Source organism: Malaya genurostris, chromosome 2 (genome assembly GCF_030247185.1).
Source record: "Malaya genurostris strain Urasoe2022 chromosome 2, Malgen_1.1, whole genome shotgun sequence".
NCBI classification, from domain to species: domain Eukaryota; kingdom Metazoa; phylum Arthropoda; class Insecta; order Diptera; family Culicidae; genus Malaya; species Malaya genurostris.
Window position 1 is genome coordinate 191,794,640 of NC_080571.1, and position 12,101 is coordinate 191,806,740.

General features: G+C 35.4%; 1 protein-coding gene across 1 annotated transcript in view; it reads left to right on the forward strand.

Annotated features, from left to right (window-relative positions):
* The first annotated feature begins 388 nt into the window (after window positions 1-388).
* Window positions 389-12,101, forward strand: part of LOC131432916 (probable 3',5'-cyclic phosphodiesterase pde-5) — a 128,473-nt gene continuing 116,760 nt past the window's right edge. The window contains exon 1 of the mRNA XM_058599503.1: window positions 389-470. Coding sequence (XP_058455486.1) covers window positions 416-470 — 55 coding nt within the window. The 5' untranslated portion in view covers window positions 389-415. The remainder of the gene's footprint in view (window positions 471-12,101) is intronic.

The following is a 12,101-nucleotide window of genomic DNA, read 5'->3' on the forward strand; positions in this document are numbered from 1 at the left end:
AAATTGTTCTACTTACCATTTCGCATAGTGAAAATTAATGTCTGAAAGATAAACTTTTTTAGTGTGAATATTTTACAATATTCTCAGTACTGACTTATAATAGACACAGACACCCTACTCATCACAGTATGATGAATTCATTCAAATGCCGAACAAAGCAAACTATGTTTAATTGCTATCATCAAAAAGGTGATAGTTGGGAGAGAGTTATCAATAAAGACCATTTTTGTCATTATGTATTGCTTTTCCATACTGTATATAGTGACACGATTCAAACATAACATTTTATAAACCCCCTTTCTTTTAATTCCAGCAGTACACTAAACTTGTTGTAATGAATGCAAGTTTAGTCATCAATTACTACTTCTTGTTAGAAGTAGATGCTAGTGTTTCTCTAGGTTAACAGTGAGTAGCAATGAATCCAACAGAACTAGGAAGGCGCACGACTTCAGTAGAGAGAAGGAATGCTGGTACGATTTTGTTTCATCTATGTGAGCTTTACAATAATATTACTGCAACATTTAAAATTTAAGTCTCTGTCCAAACCATTGGCTCGGTTTGTACAGGCACTTGTTTCCTCAAGTGAATTTAAAATCATAAATGATTGTTATGGGGTGTAAACCATTTTATGAATAAGTTTTAACTTTGGATAAAAATTAGCAGGTCGATAGTTGCTTTTAAGCTAATGATAAAATTTGATTCCAGATATGACCCATTGATTTTGCTTATACCGTTTTCGTTTTTGAACCTAGATTCGGGCGACTCTGACTCCGAGTAAAACGAACACGTGGTACGCGCCCTAAACAACAACACATGAAAAAAAGAAAAAATAAACAAACTTGCATGGATGTGTGGTGCGACCCGAGAAAATTTTCAGAGCGAAACTACGCGATTGGAGTCCGATCTAGAGCGACCTCAGGTTGCTAAAACAAACATATCAAACGTTGTTTGGGCGACTCTGGATCAGCTTTCGGGCTGCTCTGATCAATAAACGAAAACGGTATTAGTAAGTAAAATCATGAGGAGTAATGTGGTAACAATGAAGAAAACATGAGGCAAGCTTTGAGAAAAGCTTAGTTTCAGTGACAATATGCATTGCGTTGATTAATTGATTGGTTGACTAATAAGATTTTATCGCTATCCACCTGCGCGCCTCATGTGATAATTTTTTTTTAAATAAATATTTATTGACATATGAGTGAAAATTGACTTTGCAGCCCTATTATATACATGATTTGGTTATTACCATCAAGACATCATCATGCTTCCGCAATTCTGTGATTTTTGTGTAGGGAAAATTTTAAACCTACTTTTATTGTGTAATGGGAAAAAGGAACTTATATACTAACTTGCTAACTAATACAGAGAGCGAATCGATTCAATTGAAGATTGCATCGATTTTTGTCGGAATTTGCTTATAACATCTGTGTAACTCATTTGTACTAAACCAGGGAGGACGCTTCAAAATAATATTCAGAATTTTATTCTAAATCCTTTGAAGCGTTTTCTTCCTGGTGGAACAACAACTTGACCAATATACATATCGTTTGACGCGCAACGAGTAGTTTTGGGTGGAGATTTTACATGCATAATTGATTCGTCATTTGGAAACACGTGCCTAATAGGGTATCCAAATCATCACTTGCCAAATGACCTTATGGTGGAATGCACATGACTGTTTTAGCTATACCATAAATAGAAGCAAAAGTATTGATATCATTTACCAGTAGATGTAGTTAGTTGAATAATGTTGGCCATCGTGGGCGTGAGTTGAACAAATCAAATTATGTAACGATTTTTTACGTATCAATGACAGGATTCTGCTGTTGAAATAATGAGTTCAGATGAAAATATTTTCCTGGCATTAAGCATGCTGAAGTTCGTTCAGCCGCTTCGGGTAAGTTTTCAAGAATGGTTCACTTCAAAACGGTCTGCTTAGGATGCTATTCATGACATTTGTGAGCTGCTTAAGCCAAATCATTTCATTTCCCGAACTTTGGATTTCTTGACGAATTACCATATGCGAATCGTGAATATCATATCTGAAGGAGGAATCGTGGCATGTGAGAACCATTAGTTGAGATCTGCTGTTTTATACATTGGCTTTAACGATAAGAAGAATACTGGTATGTTCACTCCTCATATTCACTCCGCTAGAACAGAATATTGATTCTCAGGACTAAATACTAAGCATGCGTTCATTTAAAAGTTAATGGACACAATATTAATAAAAGGGTAATTTGAACTTTCAAATGTCCAAGATATTTACATTTTATCGCTAATTCGTTAATCGAAAATTTATCCTGTGATTATCATGCTACGAACATTCATCAAACACGACCAAGTAATACACCTGCGGTGAAGCTGGTTATGGACAACCGCTCGAAACAAATTTATTCCTTCCGATAATCCCTAAGGATGTCAAACCTTTAGTTTGAGGGAGATCTGCAATCTCTCACTGACTCGAAGTATGAGATAGCAATCGGTGCATTTGTTTAGTTTTTGCGTAACAAAAGCATTGAACATATCCACAATAATTATTGATGATATTTCTTCAGGACGAATATGAATTTGTCGTAATTCGTTTATTGTAAGCCAAGTAATTAGTAGAATAATAAGAGAAACATTAACGTTTGACAACTCTGCTGTACGAAAACAGAAATTTAAAAAAATAATTTCAGGCAAGACGAAGTTCGACGGGTCAGCTAGTAAATTGATAATTTGTTTTTTAGACAGAGCTTAGAATTTCTGTTTATAAGAGGATACAAACATTTAATATATTTATCACACATTAATATATATATACCAGGATTCCTTCAATGTGATCCTTGAAAGTGAGTTTTTTGTCACACGTAAATCTAAATATTTTGCTCGATCAGACCATGTCAATTCCAAGCCATTCAATTTGATAATGTGATTATTGTTTGGTTTAAAAAAAAGAAACTCTTGGCTTATGAGGAAAGCTAATTAATTGCGTTTTTGCTGCATTTGGTGCAATTTTCCATTTTGATAGATAATCACTGAAAACATTTAAGCGACTGCTGATCTCTCTTAGATTTCTACCTGTGGTTAACAGACTTGTGTCGTCGCAGAATAGCGATTTCTGACAACCAGCAGAACTGTTGTTGTACCGTTGAATTCCACTATGTTATATCACGTCATTACACTCTCACAAAGTCACTATTTTTCCGAAAGTGTATCAAACGTTATAATACAGATACGTATTTCGGAATGCTATTTGCATCCTTCTTCAGTGTATCGGTTTTATAAGTTTATTGAAAGAATGCTGCAGTGAAGTTCCTTTTATACAAACGTAAGTAGGTAGAAACGTAAGTAGGTAAACCACAAAATGAAAGGTAAAAACAGGTAACAGAAAACTGGAAGAGTTAAGTGTTTTCTATGTTTGTTTTTATCTTGGATATGGGTAGTAACTGGAAAAGCCAAGAAGATCTATTCCCTTGGTCTCGGTTTAATAAAGAGATGGAGTTGTTTTTGAAAATTTCTAAACTTTCTGCTGAATCTAATTTCCATGGATTGGAAATTTGTCTTAAGATTTTTATGTCATTAGTAGTGAGTTCATGATCTTCAAAAAAGGCATGTTCTGCTACTTTTGACTTGAAGTGATGTGGTAGTCCCTTTTCCAATTCTTTGGATGCTTTCGCTATTTCTGAGATATGTTCCTTGAACCGAATGTCCAGTGTTCTCTTTGTTTGTCCGATGTATATTTTATCGCAATGAGGACACGAGATTTTGTATACCCCAGACTTTTTCAAATTCTCTGTAGGATCTTTTGTAGAACCTAGTAGAGTTTTCAATTGGTAGTTCATACTGCTGAACACTAAATCTAAACCAAATTTTCTTAGTTTTGATTTTAGTGGGTGTGAAATGTTTTGATTGAAGTCCACTGATATTCTTTTAAAATTTTCAGAAGGGGGGGTCAAAGTTGTAAGTGATTGTTTTTTCAACAGTCTTAATTTTTTATCGAAGATGGTTTGAATTGTATGCTCTGGATATCCATTGAACTTTCCAATTTCGAAAATAAAGTTTTTCTCTTTTATCGCAGCATCTTTTCTAAGGGGCAAGGATAGCATTCTGTGAATCATATGGTGGAATGCTGCCATTTTGTGTTGATGGGAATGATTAGAAGTATTTGGTATGACACGGTCCGTATTGGTTGGCTTCCTATATATTTCGAAAGTTAAGGATTTTGCCTCCCGGACAATAAGAATGTCTCCATTTTGACAGATAATCACTGAAAATATTTAAACTTCTTTGTAGGCGACTGCAGATCACTCTTAGATTTCTACCTGTGGCTAACAGACTTGTGTCGTCACAGAATAGCGATTTCTGACAACCAACGGGTAGATTTGGAAGATCAGAAGTGAAAATATTATACAAGATTGGAGCTACGCTCGAACCGTGCGGAACACCGGCTCGTACGGGTAGCAATTCAGATAGCTAACCTGAAGAGTACGATCAATTAAATAATTTTGAATCATTTTGATCAAATAAATAGGAAACTGGAAATCAGACATTTTTGCTATTAAACCTTTGTGCCAAACACTGTCGAATGCTTTTTCTATGTCTTAAAGAGCAACTCCAGTGAATAACCCAGATGATTTATTTGCTTTTATCTGCTACTCTGGTAAAAAAAATCATTATCGTTTATATGAGACATCATATTTTTTCAAAAAGTTCAATGATAGAAGAAAGTAAACTAAAGTCGCTAACTTGATGTTTCTGCTGAGTTTTTAACAGGTTTGAAGATGCGAATTACTGTAGTGTTTTTTCATCTCTTAGGAAAGTAAGATAATGAAAAACACATGTTGAAAATTTTAACCAAGAGTCTCAAGGCAACATTAGGAAGATTTTTAATAAGAATATTAAATATTCCATCATTACCAGGAACCTTCATGCTTTTAAGCTTCCTAATAATTGAATTAATTTCATCAAAAATCGTCTCAGTAATGTCATCTTGTAACAACACTTGAATTGAAATGTGATCATATATCTGTGAGACTTCATTTTCAATAAGACTCACATCGTTCAAATTAAACTTCCATACACTCTCGAACTGCTGAGCAAGTTTTTGACCTTTTTTGCCATTTGTAGGAAATATTTTATTTCCTTCCTTGAGAGCAGGAGTTAGTTTCTGAAATTTCTTAAGAAACTTAAAAAATTTCCAGAAAGGTTTAGAATATGGTTTAATTTGTTCAACTTCTTTAGCGAAATTTTCATTTCGCTAAAAAGTAAATCTATGTTTAATTTCTTTTTGTAAATTCTTGACTATTATTTCATAGCAGAATCACGAAAACGTCGTCGACGAAAATTCTTCAATCGAATGAGCAGTTGAAGATTGTCATCGATGATAGGAGAATTTAATTTAGTTTGAGCTTTGGGAACTGAAAGATTTCTAGCTTCGATAATATAATGATTCAAATTATCAATTGCTGTGTCGATGTCCGCAGAATTTTCTAAAATAGTTTCATGATCCACATGATTTTCAATGTGAGATCTGTAATCCAACCAATTAGCTCTATGATAGTTGAAAATAGAACTAATTGGATTAATTATAGCTTCGTTGGAAAGTCTGAATGTTACAGGAAGATGATCTGAGTCAAAGTCAGCATGTGTAATCGGTTCACTACAAATGTAACTTTGATCCGTTAGAACCAGATCAATTGTAGACGGGTTTATCACGGAAGAGAAACAAGTAGGATTACTGGGATGAAGAACTGTGAAGTAACTAGCTGAGAGTTGATTATGAAGTATTTTACCATTACTGTTATTTTGCCTACAATTCCACTGGACATGCTTAGCATTTAAGTCCCCTATTACGAAAAATTTCGGTCGATATCTTGTGAGTTTTTTCAAATCGCCTTTAAAGAAATTTAATTGTTCGCCGGTGCTTTGGAATATATGCTCCAGCGATGAAATGAATTCCATGAATGGTTTCAACTTCGATTGTTTTTTTCTCTGAGAGATCATTTTTAAGAATTTATAAGATTTACGTGCTCTAACTGCGACATCAAAGTCGCTCAGATTCCACTTCCGGATTTTTACTTTCCATTTGTAGGGAGAATATCTGGAAATTTGTTAGCTCTACTCATCGCCTGATTGAGTCTGTTTAGCGCTGTCTCCCGCTTTGGGGTCAAAGGAATCCTTGCAGTTTTGATGACCTCAGTTGCAGAATACTTCATTTTCTTCGTCAATAATTGATACGCTTCATTGATGTCACTTTTCTCCCACTCCATTTGCATCTCTCTTAGCTTTTTATGGTATTTTTCTTTGATAGGTTCTTCCTTGAGTGCCGAAATATCCAATCAGTTTATTTTTGCCTTTCTCATATAGAAAGGCTATGCAATCACTGTGAAAATCGACATTTTAACCGAGGCCCGGAGGGCCGAATGATATATACCATTCGACTCAGCTCGACGAACTGAGCAAATGTGTGTGTGTGTGTGTGTGTGTGTGTGTGTGTGTGTGTGTGTGTGTGTGTGTGTGTGTGTGTATGTGTGTGTGTGTGTAACAAAAATATGCACTCACTTTTCTCAGAGATGGCTGAACCGATTTTCACAAACAAAGATTCAAATGAAAGGTAATATGGTCCCATAGTTTGCTATTGAATTTCATTTGAATGTGACTTCCGTTCCGAAGTTAAATGGTAATATGTGAAAATTTGAGAAAAAGTTTACACTCAATTATCTCTGGAACAACTCAACCGATTTTCGCAACGTAAGATTCAAATGAAAGGTCTTATAATATCCTAAAAATTTGTGGAACATTTTATTGGGATCCGACTTCCGGTTTCTGAACTAAACAGTGATAAGTGGAAAATTACCAATTTTATTAGTATTTTTCCACGAACGATGGTTAAAAACAGGTAAAAATCCCATAAAACTGTCTGATAAATTCTTCTAGTTTGCAGAGCTTGTTAGTTTGTGGGCATGAAAACTTAATTCGGCACTACTGGTCCCCTCTTCTCCTGTTCCGAGAGCACCGAAAGTGTAGAAGAGAACTCCTAAAACTAAATTTACTTCGATTTCTCTGCGATGTTTGAACCGATTTTCACAAATCTTGATTTGAATTAAAGTTCATACTGTCTTTAAAGCTACTGTGAAATTTCATCCGGATCCGACTTCCGATTCCGCAGTTACAGGGCGATGGGTGTCAAAGTTTTTAAATCGCTATATAGAATAAAAATAATAATAATAATAATAATAATAATAATAATAATAATAATAATAATAATAATAATAATAATAATAATAATAATAATAATAATAATAATAATAATAATAATAATAATAATAATAATAATAATAGTAATAATAATAATAATAATAATAATAATAATAATAATAATAATAATAATAATAATAATCCTACTACATGTTTTATGCTGCTGATTCATGATGTTTAACTTGACTTACATATGCAAAAATAACAGAAACGCAGGTTCGTTTCGTTTGTTAGATTTCGTTCAATTGGTTTAATCGAAATAGAGCATGAGATAGTAAGTATAGGTTTAACTACGTTCAAAACTGTTCCAATTTGTAGGTCATATTTGTTGGTAGTAAGCGAACCAACTTCGGCTATTCCGTTTATCTGAATCCGGTTTCGGAAGAATTGGAAATAGTGAACAAAAACTGCAAAAAGGATCACTTACTTTTTTTGGAGATGGCCAAATCGATTTTCACAAAGGTTCAAAGGAAAAGTCATACAGTTTCATACGGAATTCCTTAATTTGTTGTGGATACTACTTTCGGATCCGGAACTACAGGGTAAACAGGTTTTATAGAGTTTGTGAGATTAGATCCAAACAAATTATCATATTTCTATACAATAAACAGTTGTTTTAGCGAATTTCACGTTTATATTGATGATGTAATGAGTAATATGAGAAAGGCATCATTACACCACTAGGTGGATTAAAATAGGTTTTTTTTTCTTCCTTTTGCTGCATTTTAACTGTCAGTTTTGTTACAGTTGCTAACAAGAATTTATGGTCAGTATAAATTCTCGTCCATTTTTTTCCATTGGATCTTATCCTTAGCCTTCCATCAATTGGTTTAACAATATGGTCTATTTGGCTTTCCTTGCTCTTGTTGCGCCAAGTTATTGTTATGTCCGATTCTATCACCGATGATAAGTTTATTGCTCTATGTATATGTAAAAACATTTTAAATCCCTCTCCATTATCGTTGCTGTTATGGAAGCCTAACTGTTTCCCGATGTATTTACTATCCTCTTCCGTTATTGATTCTTTACCCATTTGTGCATTCCAATCTCCGATTAATATTATTTTTTCAGAGAAAGCTGAGCCGGTTTTAACAAGCCTAGAATCGTTTGAAGGCTATTATTGAATTGTGGATAAAGTTCGTAGCTCAAATGGCTGGTTCTTCCGGTTCTGGAAATGTAATGGTATAAGTGACAAATATAAGCGGAAACACCGTCGTTGGCGTTCTACTGAAACTAATAAAAACGTCAAAAAGTCTAGCGATGAATATCGTTTACTAAATACCGGTTTATGGAAAGCTTATGTTATGCGAGTGCAGAATGACTTACGACGGAACCCTAAACAATTTTGGAGCTTTGTCAATTCGAAACGAAAATGCTCGTCTATTCCTCCATCCGTTCGTCTTGATGGGTTTGTTTGCGTCCACGTCTTGACTGATCCTTTGTGTGTGATATTCAATAAGTCGTTCGAACAAGGCATATTTCCGACAATCTGGAAACAGTCTTATGTGTTCCCAGTATTCAAAAGTGGCGATTGTCTAAATGTACGAAGTTACCGTGGTATAACCAGTTTGTCAGCAGCGTCGAAGCTTTTTGAGTTGGTAGTTAGCATTGTCTTACTTTTTCAAACTAAAACGTACATCTCTTGAGATCAGCATGGTTTTATGCCTGGGCGATCGGTGAACACGATTCAGTTGGATTTTACATCAACCTGTATCACTCGGATAGAAGAAAAATCTCAAATTGACGCAATTTATACTGATCTGAAAGCAGCGTTTGATCGAATAGATCATGAAATACTTTTTACGAAATTTCTTTAACGATACTACTTTACTACTTGGTGCTGGATGCAGACTGGTTTACGCTGATGATCTGAAGCTGTATCTGGTAGTCCGATCTATTGAAGATTGTGCTCGTCTCCAGGAATTTTTAAATAATTTCGTTTGCTGATGTAGAAGAAACCTTTTAACTATAAGTACCGTGAAATGTCATCGCAAAACCAACCCCATAATATACGACTCAAATCAAATCGATGGACAAACGCTTGGCAGAGTCGATGTTGTCAATGACCTCGGCGTTTCACTGGATGCTAAGTTTACCGATCAACTTTGATTTCCAAAGCAACACAACAACTCGGCTTCATAGCGAAAATTGGCCGAGACTTCAAAAAAGACCCGTACTGTCTAAAAGCGCTATTCTGTTTGCTGGTGCGTCCGTTACTCGAAAACGCGTGTTTGGTTTTAGCCCGTACCAACTCGTTTGGAACATGCGAATAGAGCGTGTACAGAAGAAATGCGTTTTTCCCGCTCTGGGCATCTTCCATGGCAAAACCCACTGGATTTACCACCGTATCCTAATCGCTGTCGTCTGATTGGCCTGGAATCGTTAGAGCGACGAAAAAAGATGCAGCAAACGTTACTTGTGGCTAAATGGCGATATTGATTCCCCAAAAATGTTATCTCTCCTTGACTTTCGTGCTTCTCAGTGATCTCTAGGCTCGACGAGTCTACTTTAACCAAGATTTCATCGTACTACATTCAGACTACATGAACCAATGACAGCATGAAAACGTGCATTTTCCAAAGTTGAGCATCTCTTTGAATTTGATGAACCGACGCACAAGTTCTCGCAGAAATTATCAAGTGTATCATTTTTCTTCATGCGGTTGTATCAACATAAGGAAACTATTTCGATAGAATATAATCAAACTATAATAAACCACAATTTCTTTTTCTTATTCAAAAAGAGGTCAAATTACTTGTTTTATAGAGAATACTTGACTAGAGTTATATTTATATTGTTGAAATATACATTTCATCCGTGGTAGCGGTCAATTTGTCATTCTTGTCAATATGTGCTTGTGAATCGCTATCAGCACAAACTAAATACGGCGAGAAGATATCTCACCACAAGAAGTAAGAAGTGACGCAGAAAGCGAGCGGGGAACGCAAGCTTTCTGCGCACAATAAACAACAAGACAATAGTAGCTATCTCTCTTTGTGTGGATACGATACGCACTGCTGCTGAACAATACCATATGATCGACAGTGGCCGATCATTGTAGTATAGTTAAACATCGCTTGAGTAATATGTATTATATTAAGAACTAGGCTAAGCTTGTAAATAAAGTTACCTCAATTTAACCTGAAGTGAAGTACTCTGCTTTATTTTGTTCTGCTCATTTCAACAAGGTTATGGGCCCAGGATTGTAAGGTTCGAAGGTTATTCGGTTCCTTACATCTTGACAAACAGAATCGAAAGTTATTCGATTATTCGATCAAAGGTTATTTGATCATTTCTAGTAGGTGGTTAATCTACGGGACAGTACAATCGTAGATATCGATTGAAGCAAACGGACAGTTTGTTTACTGTGCAAACGGACAGTTTGCATAATCCAGCGAACTATTTAGAACTGTACAACGTTCTTTTCGTTCCAAATTTGGAAGAGAACTTATTTTCGGTTAGAAAAGACATTGTGGAAAAAGGGTTACTTTTATGGATAAAGAGGTCATCTTTGAATCTAATGAAGAAATCATTGCAGTCGGAAGTCTCATTGAGAACTTATACTACCTAGATTTGATTGACGATGAGTCGTCATTGGTGGATAAGAATCCAGCAGCGTATGTCGGGAAACAAGTCAGTCTTAAAACATGGCATGAAAGACTTGGACATTTGAGTTGGTCAAGAATCGAAATGCTTTTTAAAAAGCAAATGGTTGAGGGTATCAATGTGAACCCTAGAGATTTTCACGAACGGGAAGTTTGTGACGGATGTTTAGCTGGGAAACAGCAAACGATGAAGTTTATTAACATGGAACTACCAAATTCTAGAAGACCGTTAGAGATAGTTCATACGGATGTTTGTGGAAGTATGGAAAAGGACACATATGATGGTTTTCGCTACTTTGTAACATTTACCGATGATTTCACGCATTTTGCGGTAGTTTACCTCATGAAAAATAAATCAGAAGTCCTCGAAAAAATGAAAGAATATGAAGCAATGGCAACGGCATGTTTTGGTCAAAAAATGTCGATGCTACGTTGTGATAATGGCGGCGAATATACGAGTACTGAGTTTTAGAATTTCTGTAAAGAAAAGGGAATTCGAATAATGTACACAGTACCATACACGCCACAGCAAAACGGTGTAAGCGAAAGATTAAACAGATCTTTGATGGAAAAGGTTAGAGCAATGTTGTATGCTAGTGGTTTATCTAAAGATATGTGGGGTGAAGCATTGTATGCTGCAACATATCTATTAAATCGTTCACCTACGAGTGCTCTAACAGAAGCTAAGACACCATTTGAAATGTGGTTTGGAAAGAAGCCAAAAGTTAACCACCTTAAAATATTTGGTTGTAAAGCTTACAGACAAATACCCAAAGAAAAACGTCATAAACTGGACTCAAGAACACAACCGTTAATTTTTGTGGGATATGCAAATAATGGTTATAGATTGTGGAGCATAGAAACACGTTCAATTGTAATTGCCAGAAACGTCACATTTGATGAGAAATTGATGGGTAATCATAAAGAAACATCAAATGACGAAGGACAGGTTACAATGTGCCCCATTGATGTTGTAATCCAACCCGAGAGAAGCCAGACAGAGGGTATCTACGAAGAACTGGAATCGGAAAATGGAAATGATACAACTATAATAGAAAATCTACACAATGCTGATTCGACAGAAGAAACTGACTACGAAAGTACGTATGAGGACAATATAGATTATGAAACAGCAGAAGAAGGCACTGCTGGGGAACAGCAGGAATTGCGAAGAAGCGCTAGAAACAGAAGAAAGCCTGAAAGATTTTCAGAATACGTTGCTAAATTGACATTAGCCTATGATGATGAAATTCC